This window comes from Cryptotermes secundus, unplaced genomic scaffold (assembly GCF_002891405.2).
Source record: "Cryptotermes secundus unplaced genomic scaffold, Csec_1.0 scaffold43, whole genome shotgun sequence".
In the NCBI taxonomy this organism is placed as follows: domain Eukaryota; kingdom Metazoa; phylum Arthropoda; class Insecta; order Blattodea; family Kalotermitidae; genus Cryptotermes; species Cryptotermes secundus.
The window spans coordinates 1,137,509-1,164,688 of NW_019723298.1; the positions used below are offsets into that span (position 1 = coordinate 1,137,509).

The 27,180-nt window shown below is 41.1% G+C and overlaps 1 protein-coding gene, 1 long non-coding RNA gene and 1 pseudogene across 9 annotated transcripts in view; 1 reads left to right on the forward strand and 2 right to left on the reverse strand.

Annotated features, from left to right (window-relative positions):
• LOC111861617 (tropomodulin) overlaps positions 1-27,180 on the forward strand; it is a 154,399-nt gene that overhangs the window by 51,030 nt on the left and 76,189 nt on the right. Inside the window, exon 1 of one of the 8 annotated variants that reach the window (XM_023846326.2) lies at positions 1,549-1,716. The exons of the other annotated variants lie outside the window; for them this stretch is intronic. Coding sequence (XP_023702094.1) covers positions 1,678-1,716 — 39 coding nt within the window. The 5' untranslated portion in view covers positions 1,549-1,677. Of the gene's footprint in view, positions 1-1,548; positions 1,717-27,180 lie in introns of those variants that run through there. 8 annotated transcript variants of the gene reach the window in all.
• Positions 1,649-27,070, reverse strand: LOC117282096. The gene is made up of 2 exons (XR_004512704.1): positions 27,002-27,070; positions 1,649-1,734 (listed from the first exon to the last, which is right to left on the reverse strand). It is a non-coding gene; the product is annotated as an uncharacterized LOC117282096 (long non-coding RNA).
• On the reverse strand, positions 17,147-17,265 carry LOC111861672 (annotated as a pseudogene).

Here is a 27,180-nt window from a genome sequence, read left to right on the forward strand (position 1 = left end):
GAACCTCGGAATCTACATAACAATTTGGTGGTAGTTTTGTAAGGTGTAAAACATAATTTCACAATTAGAAGGAAGAACACAGATTACTTTAAAATTGTATAATAATAGTGTGCTTAAAGGCATTCTCAGTGTCAATAAGAACACCCTTTGTTCAATGCGTACAAACTGCGAAAACATATTCCTAACTTCATTTTCATTGCTTTGCAAAATTTGGTAAAATTCAACTAGATATCATTTCTTTGTAGGCCATGTAAATGTTTGAGAGGCAAGTAACATTTGTGTCAACCCTTGTAAGGTTTTGTAATGCTATATCCATATACTCGTATCTGAAATATATAACAATTTTCTTTTGTCAACAGCTCGAGCTTCTGGCGTCGTATTTGCAAAAGAAAGCTTTACTAGTTAGAATACTGGTCAGTCTGTTTACCGGAGTAAAGTATTGCTGTTTTACCTGAGTGTGCTCAGTAGTTCACAAGTCAGGATAGTGACTGGCTCTCGGTTGGCTGATCCCCAGCAGGGGCATGTTAACACTTCAAGACAGGTTCTGGAGCTCACTCAGTCTTGCATCCGACGGGAAAGTGGACCCTCGTTGTTAGAGCGTCTGAAGATTGAAGCAGCGCGCTTACTTTCCTCTAGTAGACAGATTAATGTGAGGAGTCCTGTGTCCGTGACTCAGGAGCAGTAGTTACAGAGACCGCGCAGTCTAAGGCATGAACCGTCTTCGCCCGCTCGAAGACTGGGATTGTGGGTTCGAACCCAACTCGAGGCATGGATGTCTGTATGCGTTTATGCTGTGTTTGTGTTATTCTATGTCTAGGTAACGGCCTTGCTACGGGCTGAGCCCCCGTCAAAGGAGTCCTACCGACTGTGTATAGTTAAAGAAACTGAAGAAAAGGACATGGTCAGCAAGTCCTATATAGCCATAGACAGATAGAGGGAGGGAGGGAGGGAGGGAGAAGGGGGAATTTTATGTTGTCGCCTGGATGTTGTATGAAAGAAGGTCCTAGAGTTATCTGAATGTAGTGCGTTTGCTACATTTGTCTCATGCAGGATGTTTTCTTTCCGAAAATCACGACCGCCAGTTTACTTCGTAAGACTGTTTGTTCGGAAGTCTTTTACATAACGATGCCAGAGCTTTGTGGATGAGGTTAAATTTCCAGGAAGTTAATGACGATCCTGGGTAGCTATTGGAATAGTCGACCCGTGGCGGCAACTGAAATATGTCTCACAATTTTCTGGCAGCAGACGGTGCTACAGCGAAGAAGGCGAAAGAGAGGAGACGGAAGGATTTTTAGCGCGGAGCGGAAAGTACAGCGTTCTTAGAGAGGGGAGGAGGGTATGTACTATACGCCGGTGCCTTCTCTATATATATTTTGTGTGATGCATTGAAGAGAAGTAGGAGAGAGCACACAGAGTTTTGAAAACATTATAAAGAGAACCGTTTCGGATAGGGTAAATAGCTAGGAGTATGTCATGTTAAAACTTCCTCTCCTCTAACCCCACAAGAGATATGAGACGGTTTTATAGCTGGTGAGGTTGAGTCAGATGCGAGCACCAAGCTGTGTCAGTCTGGTTTCTGGATTCAGCGGAGAAACACACGCACGCACACAGGTTTCACCCATTTGTGTTCTGAAAACTACTTAGTGACTTACCAAACAAGAGGGATACTCCTGTACAATGGGGATGGAGTTCTTCCAGGAATGGAATCGTACCGAGGTACAATTCTTAACACTTCTGAAACCCAAATACATTAACACAATTTCAGTAACAAGGAAGAGGCTTTAATTAACACCGCTACTGTCGTTTAGAGATATAAAGCTGGGATACCGCTGACTATGGGCTGAACGAAGATCGAGCCCCGGTAGGGTCAAGAATTTTCTCCACATCGTCCAGACCGGCTTTGGGGCCCACCCCGTGTCCTATCACATCGGTACCGGGGACTCTTTACCCGGGGGTAAAGCTGCCGGGAAGTGAAGCTGACCACTCACCTCCACCTAATGCCGAGGTCAATAAAACTTGGCTATACGCATCTAATCTCCCATCTTTATGGCGTAGTGCTTAATTATTTAAGCACAGGGAGACCTTTACCTTTACTGTTGTTTAGAGAAACGGCCCGATTATATCTCGGAACAGAACAACGGTTCTTTGTCTGTAAAATTGGCACCAACCATTTAACTATTCAATGTCTGTGGGCGGAGAAGCCAACATTGGAGCACGTTTCTGAATATACTATCTCTATGTTAAGGCGCAGCACTTCTTCCTCAAATCTAATTTTAATCAACAAAGGTTTTCTTGTGCATGTTTATTCGGATTCTTATATCGTTTGCAGAATTTGCTTGAGCTTGACATTAATGACTTCGTTGTAAGCGCATTTTGGATACGGTATGCTGTGATCTGCCACTCTTATATCAGAGCTTAAAAACTGTGCCTATCGTACGTGTCAACTAAACCTTCTTTCGTCGCACATAGGACTTAAATGATTATTATATTTATCATTATTAATATTATTATCATCATCAGCATCATCATAATCACCACTCATGCTCTCTGTTCACATAATCTATATTAATTATTTTTATAATGCTTGCTTGTAATTTCATTGTGGACGTTGCGAAGCACTTCAGTAAGCTAATTTAATTGAAATTAATTTTCTTAAGCATGGCTGCATTTCAAGAATGATGAAAAACGATATTTTATACCTGATCTCTGTCGTTACGGTGTTATTACGTTGGCTCTCTACATACAGTCGGAAGAAAAACAGCAGAAGATTGTTTTAAATTACGCTATACTTCAAGAACATTCCTACTATACACAGTTCAGAACTTAATCTTTGAGCACCTTGTGACAAGCGTTTAGAACTTATGCTACAGACTCGTGAAAACCCACTTTGTTCCTCAAGAACGTTCTGTCAGACTTCGCGTTAGTATGACAAACTGTAACAAACGAGAAGTTCAAAGCAATCATATTTTAGACTCTGTTGACGTAAATGTTTCAAAATGCTATATCCCTTACTTTCTGAATATATTATTATTAGCTGAAACAAAGTTTTTTATTCTTTATAACTTATTTGTAGCATAAAGCTTAATAGAAATTAAATTTTAGGGACATTTTCCTCAGATATCCTGTACCAAATTACAAACTTCCGCTTCTTCCTACGTAAATTAATTTCACCCTCTGTTTCAGGTAACGATGCTTACACATCAGTATAAAATATTCTATGTAATTATATTACAGATATAAAATAAGAAGTTTTTATCTCAGTTTATTTAAACTAATCTCATAAAGAAGTATATTTTGTCCTTTCCATATTCCCCGGTACCCTTCCTTTGTTAGCTATATTGTGACAGCTATCAGGCTGTAATGCAGAGGGTCACATAACCATATGTACGGCAGTAGCCTCCAAACCACTACAATTTCTTTCATTTTAAAGAGAATTATGAACGCACTGATTCTAATGTCAGACAGTTTCTCTTTTGATATGACGGCCCTAACAATGTCATGACCTCAAAAATGAAACAACCACTTAACATAAACGAGTAATTGTGGCAGAAAATCCATATTTCGAATTCCCTGAGCATAAAATTCAATGGCGTAATTATAAGCATACTAGCCCTGTCGAAGGGGTTTCTAGTTCTTTCCCAAGCATCGCCAGCAAACGTAAAATAAATGTAATAAAATATGTCAGTATAATAGCAACAACTCACCTGACTGCGGGACTAGAGCCAGGTGCCCAAGATCCGTGTAGCTTATATCAGATATGCCTCAGACAATGGAAAATGTCCAACATCTTTCTATAATTAGCTGCGATGCTGTGTACGATTACACCCGTTCTGACTATTTAACTATACCTCCATCCAGCGTTGAAAGTAATGCATGTTCGCTTACGAAATTTTATTTCCAACGACACCACTTTTACGAATTCAGTTTTTCAGTCTGTATTCTCTGACTGTTGAGCCCCAACGTAATTGCGTTTTTTTTTAAGTCTAGTGTAAGATCCTTTGAGAATTCGGCTGGAAATTTCATTATTTACTACAGAAGACGTAGTGCTAGTAATTTCCCCTGCTTTCTCCTATATTCCTTTCCAGTCATATACACTAGAGAATGGTGCGTCGAGGCCGACGTTTAACGCAATCTCCCGCCAATATCACGCACAAATATTAAACTGTAAACCGTCTCCTTTATGCGTGATAATACACGTCACATGTCCGCGTCAAGATATTGCCAGTACTTACACAAAATTCAGGATACACTGATCGAGGAGAATATTAGCTCCTTCTTGACCAACTACGTAATGTTCATAAAATGCTCAAGAGACGTTTGAGATTGCAACCTGAAATTGCACAGTGATAATGATAAACCTCAATATTGCTAAACATATGTATGTGAAGATAATATCGTTCATACGGAAGTCTTATATCCGCCTCAGGGGAAGTAATAGTGACCCAGAAGTTACACTATCACTCTCCTTCATGTTGGTCGTTATTCGTAATAGCGTTTTCCTCATTGTTGTCTGATTTCCTAACCAACTCAGTATGGGATGGTACACAAGAACAATATTAGTTTCGAAGAAAGCAGTCTTCTGGGATTTGGCACCGTGTATATGTGGTGTTAACCGATGTTCCTCCGAAACGTCGGTTAACACCACATATACACGGTGCCAAATCCCAGAAGACTGCTTTCTTCGAAACTAATATTGTTCTTGTGTACCATCCCATACTGAGTTGGTTAGGAAATCAGACNTTGAATGATTGAATTTATTGACACCTTATGCACTCGTCTCGGCACTACAGGTAATACGGCGCTATCGTTGATCTACACACTTTACAGTTCACCGTTACACATGCATTAGGGTTTTCAGTCTTCAGTAGTCGTATCCTGGCAACGGATATCTAACGGTCTCACCGGCACTTCAAATCACAGAAGCCTTCTTTGCGCCGCTTAATTCCTTTCTTGCCATTCTGCAACTGCCAATTCCGAAGACTCGGCTCAATTCAAATCCTCTGCTCCCTAGTTCATATCCCGGCAAGGTGACTTCTCGAAACTCGACTCTGTTCTATATTGCTCTAAGAGTCTAAATCTTATGTTACGACCGACGGTCAGCTGACCAGTCTATCTTGGAATGAAGCACCCATATGGGGCTTACGACCAGATTTTTATTACTGACAGACAGCTGCGGGTTTGTTGGTGTGGGCGCTCTCTCTTACGAGAGGACGGACCTGTCGTTTACAACTGCTGCTGATTCACGCCAGCGCAGTCATTCTCGGGCCGAGTCCCGTGGGACTCGCGGCCATATTTTACTGTCTCAAATTCGAGAATTCACTTTTCGTTGCTTCCCACAACGCGCAGGCCGAACACTTCTTTATAAACACTTTGCACTGACCACGCAGAAAACAGAGCCTCTGTTGTTAAGGCGTGTTTATTCATCCGTTGCCTAGCAATGGACTTCCTATTGTTTTGAGTGTTGGCTCACGCGGGAATGTGTTTGCTGAATTGTTGCCTAGCAATGGTTATACAAGTCACAATATCAACTATATTTAAAATATAAAGTCTCATAAAAGTTGAATTGCATGAGAAATTGATGAAGATAATTACGTTTTGAGAGACTTGGTTTATATAGAAGAGGTTCTCTCCCTATAATTAATTATACGACTAAATGGCATGTCTTTATTTCCTCATTTTAGTATACACTTGACTGAGGAGGAAATTAAGAGGAGATTGAACTCGGGTAATGCTTGCTACCATTCAGTCCAGAACCTTTTGTCTTCTCGTCTGCTGTCCAAAAACATAAAAATTAGAATGTACAAAACTATAATTTTTCCTGTGGTTCTGTGTGGGTGTGAAACTTGGTCTCTGACATTAAGGGAGGAACATAGACTGAGGGTGTATGAGAACAGAGTGTTGTGGAGAATATTTGGACCGAAGAGAGATGAAGTGACAGGAGGTTGGAGAAAACTGCATAATGAAGAGGTTCATAACTTGTACTCTTCTCCAATAGAATTAGAATGATCAAGTCAAGGAGGATGAGGTGGGCAGGGCATGCAGCACGAATGGAGGAGAAAAGGAATGCATATAAGATATTGATGGGAAAGCCAGAAGGAAAGAGACCACTGGGAAGACCAAGGCGTAGGTGGGTGGACAATATTAAAATGGATCTAAGAGAGATATGATGGGATGGTATGGATTGGACAGATCTGGCTCAGGATAGGGACCAGTGGAGGGCTCTTTCGAACACGGTAATGAACCTTCGGATTCCATAAAATGATGGGAAGTTATTGAGTAGCTGTAGATTTGGCTTCTCAAGAAGGGCTCAGCTCCATAAGTAAGTAAGTATAAACCTTTCATCTGAGGCCAATGATGAGATTCGAGAGGCCTTGTCGTAACCGCTGTTGCTCACTGCACTTTACTCGGGCCGGAATTATTTCATAATATGTGATAAGATGTTGCCGTTACAGCACTAGCCAATTCTTAACGTGTGACAGATCACATTTTCACTAGGACATACTGCAGGTACATATGCATGGTTCTCGTAAAATGGTTTCTTCTGCTCTAAATGCCAACAGTCTTATCTGTGACAAACGCCTGTACATACCGACCCGCCTTACTACTGAGCCGGACAAGTTGCCGAAATGTTGGGTCGACACTCATCTCTAGCAAAATGTTATTAACAATCCTGACAACCAAAAAATCTGATGTTATAGCAAGTTTTTTTTTTCCTTAGCACTAAAGCCCCAGTGGGCCTAGGCCTACCTCCATGAACTTCTCCGTTCACTTCGGTTTTTCTAGATCTTACACATTCTGCAGGACTCCTTGGGCGGGTGATCAGCTCGTCGCAAGGCCTCTACTTGTACACAAACACAGAAAAACGCACATACACAAACTAAACATCCATGCCCTGAGTGGGATTCGAACTCACGGTCTCGGTTTCCAAGCGAGCGAAGACAGTATATGCCTTGGACCGCTCGGCTACCGTGACCGGCGTTATAGCAAGTATTGACTACCTATTCTAAGTTACAGCAAATATTAGACTGAAAATGAAGGTGTAATCATACACTAGATACATATTGTAATGAACAGACAAGACCTGCATTGGCACGATGTATTATTTATTTAAACAGAAGTAGAGAACTATCAGCCAGTCACGGTAGCCGAGAGGTCTAAGGCATGCACTGTCTTCGCTTGCTCGGAAGCCGGGATCGTGGGTTCGAATCCCATTCAGGGTATGGACGTTTAGTGTTTGTGTATGTGTGCGTTCTTCTGTGTTCGTGTACATGTAGAGGCCTTGCGACGAGCTGATTACCTGCTCAAGGAGTCGTGCCGAATATCAAAGGTCTAGTAAACTGAAGTGAAACGGAGAATTTCATGAAGGTGGCCCAAGGCCCAAATTTGGGCTGTAGCGCCAAAAGGAAAAAAAGGACTCTCAAACTTAACAGTGAAGTTAAAACAAAATGGTGTATTCTTTGGCACCTGAAGTTTGTTTTTAGAGGTGAAATCTTGGATTGCTGTTAACCAAGATGATGGGGGGGGGGGAAACAGTGTTATATACACTCCTCTAAAGAAGGTGAGAGACAGACATGGAAACTCCTCAAAGAATAAAATATATCAGGTCTAATCCCTTACTTTCTGCATGTCTCTTCATTGCTCCTGCGAAGCCATTATCTGCCTACATGCTAAATGTAGTGTAAATGCGTTACACAATGGAGATTTCTTTTGGCACAATTCACACGAAGCGAAGAAAAAATAAAGGTCCACAGGCACATCATGTCTGTCTGCTCACCATACATTTGACCTGCTGAAGGTTACCTCGCATTTTAATGACATTTTCTATGAGATTCTGAAATTTGGTACATGTATTTGGGTGCTGTGGGCCAATTAAACTGTTGTTTTTCTCGAAGACCTAGTGTAGGTATTGTAAGGATGAATATTCTGTGGCATGCCTAACATCCTCACATATTCACTATATTAAGGACATGAAAGAATTTCCAAGGATGACAAAGACGTCGTCTTTCAAGACTTTCTCTTTCTACCTGTTGCTGTAGCCTTCTTCACCCATCTTCTGGCTTACGTCAACCAGCCAAAACAGGTTGTCGCTAACGAAGGTTATCATTTCCAATATTTGTTAACAGAATGTTTACAGAAAGTGGACGGGAATATTGGGTAGTCAGTTGAAGGGAAAACATATCAGCGAAGAAATTTATAGGAGTGGATCCGTGAGGTTTCTTTCCGCGGCCTCAGTATACACCAAAAATATATCGTACAAAATTTACTACTGAATATTTCGTTAAATAAATTGTTTCATGCATTTATTTTAATTATTTTAACACTGCAAATGAATGGTTTGATTCGTCAAACGGCAAGAGAAATGTTTTTTTATACTGCCAGTATGAGATACTAAAACTCCCAGAAAAGAATTATTATTTTCAAAGCTATTTGCCTTAGTCGTATAACAGAAAGGGATTTACGATAAAGTATACTATCAGATTCGTATAGTGATACGTTATGTTTGTGTACTACATAACCTGTATTGTACCTTACGCCGCAAGATGACAAAAAGGAATGGCCCCCACAATGCGGGGGTGAACAACTTTTTCGGATACGCATTTTGGGGGATTGTAATGAGAAGCATCATTTGAAGATCTGCACTCTGTGTATTCTAGGCAGAAAACGTTTAAACCCGGTTTCGTTCACTGTTACTTTTCATACCTTGATTGATATATTTTTTTTTCATCCTTTACATCACACTGGACGTCGTTAATAATCTTTTATACTATTACTAATGTTGGTTGAGGCACTATGCTACAAGCCGGAAGGTCGCGGGTTCCAGTCCCGATGAAGTGGATTATTTTCAATTTACCTAATACTTCCAGCCGCACCATGGCCCTGAGATCGACTCAGCTTCTAACAGAAATGAGTACCAGGAATCATCCTGGGGGGTAAAGGGCGGTCGGCACGTAAGGCTGAAAAACTTACCCCCATCTGTGAGCCTATTGTCTAGATAATGTGAGTCCGTCAACGTCTCACAAATCTATGGGCCTTCATGACCTGCTACAGGAATAACTTTACCTTTGTTACCTTTACTGTTACTGGTGTGACGGACCAGGATGAACCAAGTCACTTCTTAAATATTTTTGAACGTTCCTTTAAATTTAATTACTACATTCGATCCCTTAATTATTTAAAATTTTTACAGTATCGCCCAAAACATTTCCATTGTTAAGCATCAAAACAGATCTACTGTGTGACTCCAGTTTCATAGTTAGAGCGAAGTGAAGGCAAGTGGCTTTTCAAGAAGGGTGACGACACGTTCACATAAGCTGACACTAACTGATGTACCACATAGAAGAAGTTTTACGCAAGGCTTTTGTGAGAGGAATGTGGATGTTTATCATGCACGGCGAGTGGTGAACAGACTCTTGCCAGTTGGATTCTTGACAGACGGCCATCATCTAGTGAAATAGAAAAGAAATGCTTTATAGCCATCCCAGCAACGTACCCAATAAGTAACTAGCCACACCATTATCTACATACGCTTGTACTCTGTTCCGAGACCCTGTGACCCGAAAACTTACTGCTAAACGCGGATTGTTTCGAAAAGTTACAACTAGTTCACAAGTTACTGGACGTTGTGATACATTTTCTTCAAAAAAATGTTTTATTGTCCGTTTTGAATTGTTTATAAAGTCAACCTCATTAACAATTCATTATTTTGGTTACCGATTCAAACAAACTTTAACGCAGCAAGCAGAAGTTTTCTTCCCGTCTGTTTTACCCTTATTTTTCCCCTAATGTTCCACATAGTTATACTTTTGCCTTCGAGAAATTAAGTCTACATTCTTTGCGTGAAAAGAGACATTACCTTGATGCATTTTCTTTCAGGTCTATCGTGGCCTTAAATCCTGCAGTTCTTTCTTTGAAACTGCTAGTCCTCGTGTTCCTACACGCAGTGTTAGGGACTTCTCATTGTTTAGTGTTTGTCCCTCTAATAAACACTGTCCTTCTGCTCGGTGCGCCTATGCTGCCAACGCGCTGGGTAAAGATCTCGACATATTTGCAATCGGAGAGGGTTTTCTCAATCATACTTTATAATCGTGTACCTAAATTTTTAATAATATGCGTTCAAGATCCTAATATTCCTGATTCATACAGTTCTTAATTCTTAGTTCTTTGTGTATTTCTCTTCATTATTTTTCCACTTTTTCTTTATTAATGTGTTTTCTTTCTCCAGTGTTTGCCCGTAATTTGTCTCTTGTCTTTATGTTGTGGTTGTCCTTAATGTGATTATTAGTTTCTACAATGTGCTTTGTCTGTAACTGGCCTTGTGGCTGTTGACCCTAATTAGGAATGAAATTGAACTGAATTGAAAGTATTATGTATATCGTCCGTAGATAATGGGTTTATTATCACCTAAATTGGGCTTCTTAAGAAGTTAATATTACTTATAGCAGGGATGTCGAAAAGAAATAGGCCCCGTCACTCAAATGCTTTCTTTATGCTGCTTCGCCCTGTCTTATTTCTACTCCATTTAAGGCCCAGTTTTCAAACACTCATTTTAAAACTGGGCCTGCTATGATTTTGTAAAATTTCTACTGCGTTTTTATTCCTAATTTTATTTCTTAATCGTGTGTTGATTGTGTCATGCGTGTTTTGTCATTTTGAACTGGAATGTCTCTGTCAGTATTAAACAAAAGACCTTGAGGTTTCGTGAGAAGATAATAATCTGGTTTTTAAATTTTCTGATGGTAGAAACATGTAGCAGTTTGTATCAGATTAACAGCCAGCTGTTAAGCAGTAAGCAGTAGTGCCAGAAATGAATTATTATTATTATTATTATTATTACTATTACTTCTGTATGATCAACAAATCAATCAAGCGTGAAATATTCTTGAAATACACCATCTACTTCATAGGACAATTTCCATGAAAACCAGTACAACTATAAAATGTCATCTAAAATTGTATGCTGTTTAGCCAATCTATCGACCTTACTGTTGACTACTGAATGTGAAAGATACTTGGCAACGGTCGTGACAAAAACACGTTCATTCGACATATGAAGGAAAATTCCTCTTACTAGGTCAAGAAGAAACATGCGTCGAGCAGAATTGTGTGAATGCTCGAGAGAGAAATAATAACAGACTGTAAAAATGGTTCTCACTTTACGAAAATCCACATCACGAAATTTGACTCATACGGACTTCAGTAATTAAGCTCCTACTGGGGCATGCGGTAGCGTAGTGGGTTGAGGCACTGTGCTGCAAGCCGGGAGGTCTCGGGTTCGAGTCCTGATGAGGTGGATTTTTTTTCAACTGACCTAATCCTTCCAGCCGCAATATGACCCTGGGGTCGACTCAGCCTCTAACAGAAATGAGTACCTGGAATCTTCCTGGGGGGGGGGGTTAAAGGGCGGACGGCGCCTAAGGCTGACAACCGCACCGCCATCAGTGAGCCAATTGTCTAGATAATGTGGGAACCTCGACGTCTCACAACCCTATGGGCCTCCATGGCCCGTTACAGGGATAGCTTTACCTTACCTTTTTTACCTTTTCGATATGTTTGACTTCCGAAGGGAACAGTCTCGTCCGAAATTCTCTGTGCACAAAGACGAACCTGTATGAACGAAAACGTGGGCAAATGCAAGCAATATCGCTCAGTCATTTCGCCTCACACTCTGACATTGTGTGCATCTTCTATAAGAGTTTTCTGTTCTTTAGCAGTTTTGATTTTATAAGTTTGGCAATCTTGGCAATCATGGCTGATAAGGGAACGTATTCAGTTAAAATATTTATTGCCATCGTTAGAGCGTAATAGGATCTCCAATTGTCAGAGCATGCTCCTGATTATAGCTTTGATGCTGTGGGAAATAGCAATTCGCATTATGAACCTTCTCCATGGATGTAACCATTTTCAAGAGTGAGGAATGCCTATAATAAAAATATGTACAGTGCATATATCATTAGGAATACTTCGAAATATTTCATACTGGTATGAAACCCATACCACAAAAGGTGTAATATGATTTAATAATGTAATATTAAGTAGCTAAATTCATGAAGTCTCAAAAAAATCCAGTACTTTTCTTTCGGACACATTGCTTGAAGTAGTTCGCAATAAAGTTGCCTTAAATGTAAAACTTAAGATGTGTGCAATAATATAATTCAAAGCAAATGAAAGATATTGCTAACAGATTTTAAGGCTACGGTCTTCTGGAATGTGAAACCATGTAGTTTGGTAGACAGGTACAAACGTGTCAAAGGAAATTGCCACATTCCAAACAATTCCCAGGTCATCGTTCATTAATCGTGCCACCACTCTTCGCTATGCGGTCCTGGTACTAACAGCGTCATGGCCTACTCTATGTACTGGAGGGACTGAGGGAGAACGACCAGGATCTCAGCTGGGATAATGAGTGTCCCAGTCGGGATTCGAATCAGGTACCTTCCGAATACAGTTTGAGAGTTTTTTCTTTGCGCCAACAACCTCATGCTTTCTAGTGATAAAATTCAAGTTGTTTCCTTCTAATGAAAATGACCATAATTCGAAGTGACAATTGTTTAAGGAGAAAAAGGATTAATGTGCCGACAACCTACGTAAATTTGTTTCGTTATTGATGTCAACCTCACGAAGGTCATGTTGCGGAATCACTGAACATATCTTGGTTGCGGAATTGTGAGAAAGAGAAGTTGGCATCTACGAGTTCTTGAAGTCGAAACAAAGTGTCACTCTTTTAATCCTGAGAAACAGGTGTTTTGAAATTTACTATTATAAATATTGTGACGTATTGCGCTATGCAGGACATCCCCTCCCACGCCAGCGGTGACGTAACACCATCGGAGCGTTGTCGCTGCTACGGTAACAGGCCAGTCAACACTCCGCCGCCCTCCCCCGCGGTTACGTAACAGCACTTCCCATTGTGACGTAACAGGGGACAACGCTGGTAACACGAGGCAACAGGGAACGGTATAAAAAGCCGGCTGAGCAGTCTGTGAGCTACAATGTGTGATCAGGAGTGACATCGTGTGGATCGTAAAGTCTCCGAGAGCAGAGGAAGTAGTTGTGATACTGCCGATGGCAGTAATGTTGTAATTGCGAATTGTATAAGTGTACGAGCGAATGTGGAATAAGTTCGCTATATTCAATATGGCGTAAAGTTATTTGTCGCGTTACAAACCCCCAACACGTGACAATATAATACATTTGTTTATAATGCTTCCGGTTTTGATACAGACACGGTATTTCATCACTATTATTTGCTCTTAAATATGTTCCGGAAATATTATCTTAATCATAACCATCATCATAAATACCATCACCTTCTGCAATCGGGGCTGTTAACTGTGTCTCCCCTTTGCTTCATCTAATCTCATTAAGATATGTCAGCGTCTTTCTTTTTGATGTAGATTACGTATTCATAATAATTAGGCAGTTCATTTATACTAGAAGATTTAGCCTAATTTCTCGTTCCTGTTTATTAGAGACTGGTGAAACATTTCTCATTCTGTAGGTAAACAGCTCGAATCAAAGTCGGGAAACAATCATACTGACAGAAATTCAACTGTTTTCCTCAGTACCTCCAGATGATTGTGAGGTTAGTGCCTTGTTAGAGGCCGCGGTCCCTGTGTCACATCCCTTCTGTCTCACCACTGGCACAGTGATAACTGTGATGCATTCATTATACTATATATTTCCTTTTATTTATACTGCAGACAAATTTAACTAAAGGTATTCCAGATATGTTTGGAAAAAATATCGAAATAGTTTGAAGGTAATCACTTCTGTAGAAATTTGTCTATCAGCTGTTACAGACAGCGAGTAAGTGTTAACATAGTACAATTCCCAGTCCCTCCACTTCCACGTCAAGAAGGAGATAAAGAAACGAAATGCAAAATTGCCGCACAATTATAAAAAAAAAAGGAAAGGTATCCCTCTAACAGGCCTTGGGTGCCCATAGATTTGTGAGATGTTGAGGTTCCCATAATTTGTAGACAAACGGCTCATAGATGGCGGCCAGGTTGTCAGCCCTACGCGCCGGTCGTCCTTTACCCCCAAGAATATTCCTGGTACTCATTTCTGTTAGAGGCTGAGTCTACCCCAGGGCCATAGTGCGGCTGGAAGGATTAGGTCAATTGAAAAATAATCCAATGACCTCATCGGGACTTGAACCCGCTACTTCCGGCTTGTAGCATAGTGCCTCAACCAACTATGCTACCGCGTCCCCCCCCCCACACAGAATTATAACCTAAGAAAAATGAAAGTATGCAATTTTGTATTGCAAATATGGAACTGTGCTCGTTTCATGTTTTAAATAAACAAACCATGACTGTCTCCATACATAATATATATGTATGTTTCAAATTGTGTCTCCCATGTCTCGAAATTATTAAAATGTAGTTTTGAGAAGTTGAGACTGAAATCAATTCAGAGCATAGCCTCTCCTGAAATATTGTAGAATGTGTAATTGTCTTCTTGTTTTCTATTCAAATATTAACTACGTAACATAGTAAATCTACACAGAGGTTTGAAATGTTTGTCTTTGTATTAGTATTTCGTGATTTGGTGTTAAACCAACACCAGTATTGCTTAGACTGAAACATTCTCATATATATATATATGCACCCCTTCATTTCTTGATTGAAGGGGCGCTGCACAGAACGCATCACTGTACTCTGCTATTATTGAATATGCTGTCAGTTGTTTACATTTTAAAATTTTCTGATTGCTAACATATAATGGCAAGTACGTACAGCCATTTCCAAGTTTGTACTATGTTGTGTCAGCAAAAGGATTTATGTCGTTTAAAAAGGGTGTCTCGCAAATAGTAGGCCAGAGAGTTATCTCTATACCAAACTGTTCAGTGGAACAGTTCCTTGAAAATGAGTCATACTCTTTTTCCTGTCATGCCGTAATTCAAGTAACATGAACATTGTAGCGTGTTATTCCACACTGCGTTAACTGCGTAACTGGCCTATAACAGTGAGTCCATACATTAACGTAATCTTTCCTGTGTCAGCATATGGGATCATGAATGAAAACACTAACTCAGGAAAACCGATCTGTTTGTGGTATTTTGGGATGTGCTGAACAGATTGTGAGAGAAAATGAAGGAAACCGAAAAGGAACCCGATACAATTAGTAAAGGGGACAACGATATTCAAAACATCGAATATATGTCGTGTTGTTGTCACCATCAAAAGTGAATATTACGTCGTTTATCCACAGAATCCATCCAGGTCCCAGGTTTCTTGAATATTTTCGTAACAAGCTTATTCTTTGCGGTGAGGAGTTGTTAGCCCCACGCCTAACCCCTAAGCTGGAGAAACACCCCTTGTCGGCTATGCACGATTGCTTATTCAATATATTCGTAGCTACCCTCCATACCTGGAGGGCGCCTCCTCCATCTACGACCTGAGTACGCGTCATGCCGTGGTGGCAAGGGACCCACCAACATGGATGTCCGCTTTGTTGTCACCTTATAGAATAAAACGTGACGTATAGGCCTGTCACTGCTCCGTGTGAGGAAACTGAAGCTTTGAGTGTGCAAGCCGGCTCCAGTGTTTATTTAAATTCAGCCCGTGATACCGACTACCCTGATATTTTCGTGATTTTCTTCAGTTCCTGCAGGATAATCGCTTCAAATTAGAACAAGGCGGGGTTTTTCCACGTCATTTCTATGTCCTTGTTCACCACCATCCAGTCATTGAATGCTATACGGTCGTAGTTACTAATTCCGAAGCCCTGAACATGGCAGCGTCATGCTCCTCCGAAACGTCGGTTGTCTTTCAATGCACTATACGCCGTTATACCCCAGAATATAAGATCGTCTTTACTAATAGCATTGTTAAATAAAACGTAAATAGCAAAAATATGCCATAGGGCCTGTAAATGATATTTTATAAGGACGGTGACTTTTGAAGTGAAAGCTCATAGAACTCATATCAAAGACATTTTCCCTCTCGCTCCCACTTTGGAGAATAGGACTGATTTCTCAGTTTCATTGATAATTTTTACAGACGGTAGGACTCCTTGGACACGTGATCAACTCGTCGCAAAGCCTCTACCTAAACATAGGACAACACAAACAGAGAATTAACGCATACACACAACAGACATCCATGCCTTGTGTGGGATTCGAACCCACGGTACCGGCTTCCTAGCGAGCGAAGACAGTACATGCCTTAGACCGCTTGGCTAGCGTGACCGGTTCACAAAGACATAACTGATGGTAAATTGAAGATTCAATAGGCCCCACGTAAGTTTTGTAGTTTTGGGGTAGATTACAATTTCAGTATTCAGTCAGCAGTTGCTAATCGTTTTGTATTCAGTATTAAGGTCCTTCAAATAAGAGCTGCTAACTGTTACTACCTTTCCTCAAACAGCGCAGTAACCCGTGCTGCACCCATGGTCAGTTGAAATTTATAGAATCAGACGCAGTTTAAAAATAGGTTTCTTAGGTTTTCCTCGCCTTTTCTCTTCGTCTCTCGCCTCCGCATGAAAAATAAATAGCACAGCTAATAGAGTGTTTAGTTCAGTGTCATTAATTACAAAAATGATTTGTCTATTTGCAATGCGAAAACAGAAATGTGTCTTGTCTTCCTGTTGTGCTACTTAGAAATAATTAATTATGTACTGACAAATATCACAGTTTAAAAAACTGTGTTTCCTCCCTTATTTTAACATTTTATTCTTGCAAGATAAATATTTAGATGGTATAAAGATGTTATTTTAAGAATATCCTTCACAGCTACCAAGGTTATTTCTGTAATTGCTGAAGTCTGTTTCGAAAAATAAGATATTACGATCGGACCTCGTCCACATTTATAGAAATATATATATATATGTGTGTGTGTGTGTGTGTGTGCGTGTGCGCGCGCGCTCGCGCTCTCTGGTCTATCTTTTTGTCTATGGCTCTATAACTCTTTGATGAGCCTTGGCCGGTTTTCAGATTCTTAATCCCATACAAAGTCGATAGGACTCCTTGGGCGGAGAATCAGCCCATCACAAGGTCGCTACCTACACACAGAACACAAACACGGGATAAAAGCACACAGACATTCATGCCTCGAATGGGATTTGAACCCACGACCACAGTGTTCTAATAGGCGAAGAATGTTCATATCTTAGACCGCGCGGCCACTCTGATCGGGTGAAGGAATGCCAACAGCATATGGAGTTCCCAAGCGGTCATCCATCCAAGTACTAACAAAGCCAATTGTTGCTTAACTTCGGTGACGGGACGAGGACCGGTGTTTTCAACATGGTATGGCTGTTGGTAGCTCTGTCATCTAGTACCTAAACTTGTTCTTAGTTACTTTAATCTATTGCTTCAAGAAACTGCCTGGACAACACTTCACATCAGACCACTTACAGAATCCAGTTATTCTTTATTCACTGTTTATCATATGATTCAACGACATGCATTAGTTGTCACTGAAAGCATTCTTCAGTATACGTAACTGAATAAAACTGCCAGTTACATATCCTTCTTGAACCGCTAAAGAGGCAGATTTGTGAAGGTAATTCCGGATTTAACTCGTGTTACAATTCCAAGTGTCATAGCATAGCAATCAAACAGCATGTAATATTCCATTACATAATACATAGATGAGATATATTGTGTCTGATGATCATGTTGTGTTTTGTATTACTTATATATCTACATAACTTCTCCTTCTGTCGATTGAAATATTGGCTCACGGCCTATTCGGAGAGAAACGGAATTCTTTCTTGTCTACATAATTATTTATATAAACGTATTAATTATACGCATAAACTCTTTTGTATACATCATGAGACCAAAATTACATTACTTGTAACACAACTGCTATTCTTGCTGCGCGTTGACCAGTAGCTACAGCTGCATTCTGAAAGGATATGTAGCTATTATCAATAGAGTACCACTGAATGGTGATTAAGGTGAACGTAAAGTTGTCCTTGTGCTTAACTAAGTGAGCACTACGCCATGAAGGCTTACAGGGAGTGGATGTACAGATCCATATTTTCTTGACCTCTGCACTATTTGGAGGTGAGTGGTCAGTTTCACGCCCCGGAATGGTGGTTAAACAAAGTTATTATTACTATATGTTCTTAGTTATTTGCTGATAGTTCATTAACTACTGGAAATTATATTAAATTTGTTTGTTAAAAATTAAAAATAAATACATCTTATATCATCATGTCTTCGTGGAACACTAGGTAATGTGCAATGTCGCACTTATTGTCTTGTTGGTACAATTGTTTCCTTTTTTCTTGTGCGTTCTGTCTCTCTTCCTCTCTCTCTCTCTCTCTCTCAGTGATTGCTTATCGGTGACACACAGACACGCATCGAAATACAGGCGGAAAAATTTCTACCATAAGTAGGTGTTCTGTGTCATTGAAAGCCCATAACCATATGGAAAGCTTCCACGGTACTATTTCGTTTAACCATCAAAAAATAGTTTTGCGGGAAGATTAAAAATACACACGTTGGTCAATGTACAACACCATCATCTACGCTGCAATTGCAATTGTAGCATGAAAATGGTGTAATTTCGAAGTATATCGCTGTAATAACATAGTGTACGCTTTTATAGTTCAGTTACGTACATAACTTTCTAGACGGTCTGTCCCATACACAGCCGTCAATGTGTTTATAGTTAACACCATTTTCATAATGTGTTAGCAGATTTTGTCATCGAACCAAAATAGTTTCATGGTCGTTATGCTATTGCTTTTAAATGCTCTTAGTAAACGTTGCATATTTTAAACATAACCATTACCGTAAAAATAACGAGTTAACGTACATTTAATGACTTCAATACTTTTCCCTCCTCTCCATTTTGAATGGAACATGTTCTCATCCACATCCACTGAGTGGTCTCCAGTGTTCTATGTTACTTGTGTTTATACAGACTTTTATAGAAATCCGTCAGTATATACCTTTTTTCTATTTCTGGGTTTGAGTCAGGTGACAATAAGCAGACACGTGAAGTTCAATGTTCGGAGAATGGGACAAGCGTCTCCTGGAATATGAGCCAGGTGACAGCGAAACGTGAATTTCAGTGTTCGGAGAATGCAACAGGCGTCTCCTGGAATATGAACCAGGTGACAGCGGACACGTGGAGTTCAGTGTTCGGAGAATGGAACAGGCGGCTCATGGAATATGAGCCAGGTGACAGCGGACACGTGAAGTTCAGTGTTCGGAGAATGGAACAGGCGTCTCCTGGAATATGAGCCAGGTGACAGCGGACACGTGAAGTTCAGTGTTCGGAGAATGGAACAGGCGTCTCCTGGAATATGAGCCAGGTGACAGCGGACACGTGAAGTTCAGTGTTCGGAGAATGGAACAGGCGTCTCCTGGAATATGAGCCAGGTGACAGCGGACACGTGAAGTTCAGTGTTCGGAGAATGGAACAGGCGTCTCCTGGAATATGAGCCAGGTGACAGCGGACACGTGAAGTTCAGTGTTCGGAGAATGGAACAGGCGTCTCCTGGAATATGAGTCAGATGACAGCGGACACGTGAAGTTCAGTGTTCGGAGAATGGAACAGGCGTCTCCTGGAATATGAGCCAGGTGACAGCGGACACGTGGAGTTCAGTGTTCGGAGAATGGAACAGGCGTCTCATGGAATATGAATCAGATGACAGCGGACACGTGGAGTTCAGTGTTCGGAGAATGGAACAGGCGTCTCATGGAATATGAGCCATGTGACAGCGGACACGTGGAGTTCAGTGTTCGGAGAATGGAACAGGCGTCTCATGGAATATGAGCCAGGTGACAGCAGACACGTGAAGTTCAGTGTTCGGAGAATGAAACAGGCGTCTCATGGAATATGAGAGCTGGTCCCTTGCACTGGAAAATTACTTCGAAAAAGTAGGTACTTATCTTAGTAAAACATTTGCCGTATTTGGAAACCGAAGATTCATTACCGTGTTCAGGGCTGCCTGACAACCTTATCATGACCCAGCTGAATCCAATACAACCCCACGCCCATTTCTTTAAGATACTTCAGCATTATCATCATATCCACGCTTATGAATCTTTTCCTGAAATTCCCTGGCCAAAATTGTGCATACAGTTACCACCCAACGAGAATCCCATTCTTCTTGATCTGTTCACCCTAATAATATTTGTTGAAAAACATAAATTATTAACTTTATCATTTTGGCCATTTTTGTTGCTCTGCTACTGCGTCTCCCTTATTTACAAATATTATCCACAGCATAGTGTTCGCAAATAATCTTATTCCGTTTTCTTCCCTTATCTTGGGACATTCATACAAAATGAATGCAATTATACTTCTATTTTTCCCCTTTCGTGCTACAGCCCAGATCTGGTCTTTGGCCTACCTCCATGGATCTCTCCTTTTCAGTTCGGTTTACTGGACCTTAGACATTCGGTAGGACTTCTTGAGCGGGTTATCAGCTCATCGCAAGTCCTCTACCTGTACACAAACACAGAAAAACGCACGCGCACACACACACACACACACACACACACACAAACACCAAACATCCATGCCCTGAGTGAGATTCGAACCCACGATCCCGGCTTCCGAGCGAGCGAAGACAGCACATGCCTTAGACCACTCGTTTTTTTTTAAATCGCTTAGTGGGGGGTGGAGTCCAACTGGGTCCACTCTTCACGGCGGCCACTGATCGGCCTATTGTAGCCTGCCCCAGGGGATTATGATGATGGAGAATTTGGTGGAATGAAGATTGGCAGGGGAAACCCAAGTACTCGGAGAAAATCCGTCCCAGCGCCACTTTGTCCACCACAAATCCCACTTGACCAGACCCGGGATCGAACCCGGGGCGCCGCAGTGGGAAGCCAGCGACTAACCGCTTGAGCTAAGGCGCGGCCTAGACCACTTGGTTACCGTGAGCGGCGATGTTTGTGTTACTTCTTCTAAATAGTGACGATGTTCTGACTTCTAGTTAAAGTTTTTCTCTTCATATTTAACTTTAATCCAGAATGTTGGCCTGTAATGATTTAAGTATAGTTTGAAAATAGCCAACTCCTTGGCATGGCAGGTTGTCAAATTTCCAAGTAGACACATTAGTACTCCTGTGTACTGTATCATTGCCCCTAATCAACGTCATTAACCCAGAAACAAAGTGCATGTCGCTAGGTTCGGCAGCATGCAGCAGGCATGTAGTACACGCTGTTCAAACAGCAAAGAAAGTAGCTATTCTCAGAGGCTTGAATTTGGTTATTTGTGTTTCATAGCTCGCTGGCTACAGATGCGAGAGAACAGTGATGCACTTCTAAGAAGACTGTCTAGCTGGATTAATCAAGCCAACTGGAATAATAAGAATACAAAAGCTTCTGAGTCAAGGTCTCTGTTTTCTATCCCAAATCCTTAACGTAGCGGACAACGGGTTTACATGGTGTCCTAAGCAACAAAATTGCGGATTATAATTCTAGATTCTAAACAGTTGCACCAAATCGATCTTTGTTCTGTCCTTTTTAATTTTTTCAGCGTTCCAGATTCTTAGTAAGGAGCATGGTTAGGCTATTCTGATAGCTAACATTTGAATCTCTGAGATTCCATGTTACTTCTGCCATTAATATTCATGTTTGTTTTTGTTTTGTGAAGCCATCTTTGTAGTTTTTTTTTATCACAAACGTATGAAAATCTAAACGAAACTCTTAATTTCCCCTTTTTTGTGAACACTAACCTTCAATTTTTTTTAATTCGCTTAGTGGGAGGTGGAGTCCAACTGGATCCACTCGGTACGGCGGCCACTGATTGGCCTATTGTACATGCCCCGGGTGATTATGATGATGGAGAATTTGGTGGAATGAAGATTGGCAGGGGAAACCGAAGTACTCGGAGAAAACCCGCCCCAGCGCCACTTTGTCCACCACAACTCCCACTTGACCAGACCCGGGATCGAACTCGGGCCGCCTCGGTGGGAAGCCAGCGACTAACCGCTTGAGCTATGGCGCGGCCAACCTTCACATTTAGTAATGGCCAGTGAGTTTTATTTTTACAATTTTATTCCTCTTAATAATTATTGCTCCGGAAATATTCTCAGTGACACTTGGTAACCTTGGCCACGTGGAGTGGTTAGTAAATTTTCTGGTCACATGCCACGGCCCACTTCCTGAAGAAGCAAACACTAAAATTTCCCACTCTGACAGCTTTCTTACATCAGTTTCCAGTAAGAAACAAGGGACATCACCGTTCATCACAGCAACGGAAGAACCTTCACCGTGTTAACGATGAGTAATTCAAATACGTAGTTGGCGTCAAACTTGGCATTCACGGGGCTTCAGCGTTGGACAGTTCAATCAAGTTTCACATTGTAGGAGGCCGCGCCATAGCTCAAGCGGTTAGTCGCTGACTTCCCAGCGCGGCGGCCCGGGTTCGATCCCGGGTCTGGTCAAGTGGGATTTGTGGTGAACAAAGTGGTGCTGGGGCGGATTTTCTCAGAGTACTTCGGTTTTCCCTGCCAATTTTCATTCCGCCAAATTCTCCATCATCATAATCACCCGGGGCAGGCTACAATAGGCCAATCAGTGGCCGCCGTGCAGAGTGGACCCAGCTGGACTCTACCCCACAGTAAGCGAATTAAAAAAATCATATTGTAAAGTAGATTCACCACATGCAACATTTTCTTTCAAGTTTTATAACCCATGAACAGAAATTCTGGGACGGAATTTCCACGTTGTGGTTCTGAGATACAGACAAAGAGAAGATAAAATTATAAAGTGAATAAAATTACAGCAAAATTCAAAATGTAAAGGCAGTTGGTTCAACTACAAAGTGACGTTCGCAACAGCGGAACAGAACAGAAAAAATATGTAAATAAAGTAGCATTGTAAGGTCTTGGTAAAAGTTCCCGATAATAAGTAAAGCAGTGACTTAAATATGTGTTAAATATAATTAATCCGAGACCATATTTATCTCTTATATCTTTAGGCCGCAATAACATAAACTGCTCTCTATCATATTCAACTGTATTATATTATGAGATATTCCCTTTTTAGTAAGCAAATCCACATTAAGTATTACAAGTATTCAACGATCAAAATAACCAGTGTTAAATTTTAGTACGTTAATATGTTATATTGAGTCTGCCCGAAACGAAAGCATTGAAAATACGTTGATGGATTATCTGTTATTTGTAATAATGAGGTGGACCGATTATATTATTAACATTTTTCAAATATGTTTCTTCTTTATAAATCTTAAAAGGACGACACTATATGGTATTAAATCGCCATAAATTATGTTTTGGTGTTTCGAACTTATAAATACGTTGCTAGAACTAGGTTACAAAAAATGGCACGAACTGTGAAAATTTAATCTTTGGGTGAAGTTGGCTAAATACTGACGTATCACATGTTATTCAGAAGATACTTTTTCCTAATACCGTCCTGGGTACCAGTTATCTTGGTTTAAATTTTTGTATTTTACTTATTCTCGCCAGAACAGGTCTAGGTAGTACCTTGAAATGTGCCACGACCACTTCTCCGTTATTTCAACTTTACCGCACATAAACGTATATTTTTCTCGTCCCTAGATTGTCGTCAAATGACCTACCAGCAGGTCATACAACGAATAGTTCTTCACTGCGAAAGCAATATAAGCATATTGAAGCATACAAAAATGTAATTTGTAACTGTAGCATAAAATCCACTGGCTCAGACTCTTCCAGTTTGCTTTATATCTAACTCGAAGGAACGGGATCTTGTTTCAAGAGCTCATAGTCGCTGAGACTGGCAAGAAAGGAGTGGAACCAGAAGATAAATTATAGCGTTAACAAGAATCCGTCGTTGAATACTACAGTATCCGCCAAAATATCAGTACTGAAATGAAAAGACGTCCTGTTGATACCACTGTCTATTCATATGAAGGCCCCTTGCACGACAGAACCTTCTTAAATCCTGAAGAAATGGTCCGATCACAATGTCCCTGTAGCGTTCTTGGGTGACGGTAAGAGCAGTGCCTTCCTCATCCTCACTGAAATAGGGGCCTAATATACCGTGTGCTGAGGCGGCACACCATATCGTCACACATGTGCTGTGTAGCGGTTTCTGGACGATAATATCTGGCCGCTCAAGACCAAGGAAGCGAGTTGTCTGGCGACCACTTCCGTATGAGCGGAAATAATACTAAACTATGAATACTTTTTCCTCCGTCGAGAGACCCATTTCCAACAACTGCACAACACAACTTCCTTTTCACTACTGGGAACACGTGCGGCTGGAGCTATGCCCCCGTCGACAAACGCACATGCGCGTTCGAGATGCGCGAGTTTCAGTACTGTAATTTTGGCGCATACTGTATTACTGAGCCAGATGAATACAGTCTAGTTTACTAAGCTACAGTTCATTACTATTCTTCCATCCAAACGTAGGGCTAGGCCCTCCTAATAGCCTCCCTCTTTGAGGTTTTCCAAATATTGCGACAGGATAACCGAAAAAGGCAGCCGTTGTTAGGCAAAGGCTGGGCAAACACGTAACAAACCTGATTCATTGCTAGAAAACGGCACGATAAACACATTTCCGCGGTAACGAACAGCCACGAAAATGAGAAATTATTGGAAACGGTGTTTTCTATACATTCCATGCCGAGGCTATATAAGGAAAACCAACCGGATTGCGGTCGACAATCCCGCGTGGAGGCGGGGTCTAGTACTTCCACCGCAGCCTTGCGAGTCGTAAGGGGAGACGAAAAGGGAACCCAGTGCCTGTGGATGTAATTGGAGCACCCTGTTCCTGGGAGATATAAATGAGGGGACCTAGTCCTCCAGATTGGAGGAGCTTTGAATTTGAGACAGTAAAATATGGTTATGAGTCCCTCAGGATTCGGACCCGAGTATGACTGCGCTGGCGAGGGCCAGCAGCAATTGCAAGCGCCATCCTCTCGTGAGAGAGGATGTTACATAAGGACTGTAACCGCAAGTGTTCAGTTGAAGAAAAAGAGTACTGCTCATGGGTCTCAAGGGGCTTGCCGCCAAGACGAACTGATTGACGCTAAATCGCCAGTTGTAAAGTAAATCTGACTCTACGGTCGACTGACCGACAGACTACAGCGTGGAGTCGGCAGTTGGTTGCGGCTGAGAGGTTCCAGCTGGCATGGGTGAGCACGGGAGCGGAGACGTCTGAATTGTTGAGATTTGTAACGAAGCAACACCTAGTGAAGACGAGCTGAGAAGAATTATAATGTATTATAGTGAACCGTAGAGAGCATAGATTAGCGATTGTGTTATAATTATGAAGTACAAAGATTCAATAAATCCAGTTACAAATTAACCAATCCAACCCAAACACGTGACAATATTATACACATTTCTCTATGATTACTCTAATTGTATTGAAGAATACAATTTATTAAGCTTCTCATAACGCAGTTCCCTCCGTCTTCCAATTTTCTATCCGCAACTCAACTCCTTTAACGCCCTCGTGCGAGCGGGCGAGAGTATTTCTGGACCCATGCTCATAACAATTGCCTTGAGTTTCATAAAAGAGAATGTGTGTTAGTACAGCCAATATCCTGTGTTCGATAGAAAGATCATTTCATTATAATAGAGTATTACGAATTGCGTGTTGTGGCGTTGTGTAGGATGTTTGGATTCTATGTCAAGAGATTTAGTTAGTTTGTTTACTTATTTGTTTGCTTGACTTTATAGTATGCCCCGCTCAGGCTGCTAATCACCGGATCTTTACCACAGGGACCTGAGATGAACCACGGGGTTGTCCAAGTGGGACAGGTTTATCTCCGAGGACTTCGGATTTCCCGCACCAGTTATTAGTCCTACTATTTTCCTTATCCGTTTTCGGAGGCTGGTACAGTAAGCCAAACTGAGGCCTCAGTACTAGGGTACTCAAAGTAACCCATACCAATTAAAAATAACTGCTTGTTCAGATAAGCAATTTCCCTACGATGGATCTTAAGGATAGAGGATCCGCGGATATGGACTGCATTCATCTGTCTCAAGACAGAGACACGTAATAGGCTGTTGCGAACACTGTAACGAACCTTCGGATTGCACAAAATGCGTGGAGTTTCTTGAGTAGATGGGTAGCTATTAGTTTCTGAAGGACTCCATAGATGTACCTAGTTAGTTAGCTAATTAATAATGTAGGTATGTGGGTATACTTCAAAATTAGGGCCCGAAATGCCAGAAGTTCTCCTTATATTCCTCTAACATCCTGTATTCTAGCGTGCGTGAATATGACGGCCGACAGTTTCCTTCAGCCGGCCGTCAGCTTAGTTTCACTTCTAATCGAGAGAGGTCGTGGTATTTTGCGAACGTTTGTGGCTAAATTCATTACGCAGAGAACGGAGGCACCGTGGGAGTTGTATAATGCAAAACATTGGAGCCAAGACCAGCGTGGTGAGTAACTTTGATAACACAAGCAGCAGCAGCAACCTTGGCGCGGAATGACGGAACTAGAATAGCACACAAGCAGCTCGTAACAAGCGTAACAAGAGTTCCGTTTCCTCTTGTCTCTCTCACGCACTTTGCGGTTCCAGCTTTGGATACTCTGACCAGCTGTTTTCATGCGGCTTCCTTTTCCCCATGCATTATAAGAAAACATAAATCTAGTGTATATAATACCAGTGTGTCTGGTTCCCTTGATGAGTTTTTTTAAATTGATTTTAAACACTGTGTTGTATTGACGCCTCCTGTTGCACTGCATATTCCAGTTTTAGCATTCTCATTTTACAGTCTCTGTGCAACTCCATCCATATATTTAAGTCACACTTAGAGGATGTTTGCCCCATCTTATCTATTTTATATTACATGTTTCGGTCTAAATGGTCATTATCAGGCGTATAAGAGAAAAGCTGCTGCTCTGTTGTTACGCTGTTGTATTTCGCATTTTACGAGTAATGTAAAATGCTTATAAAACTTTTAGAGGTTAGGTTTATCATGGTTACTTTTGCTTGCCCATGTATCGTGGGTCTGATGTGCCTGTAATATTTGATAATGGGTTATATTAGTTATTTTATTTAAGAGATTGATACTTTATATGCTGTTATTCTATCGCTGTGATTGTAATGTTACTTACGTTTATTGGTGTGTTGGTTTCGTTTCTTTCTGCTACGTGTAGCCATTTTGGTTGGTTCTTGCAATGGTTCTGTAGGGGGGTGGGGTAGGGTGTGTGTGCTGCTAACTGGTGTTCATTTCCTACGATGTCCTGAATATTGGTTTTTATGTATCGACGTTCGTAATTTTAAACACTTTCAT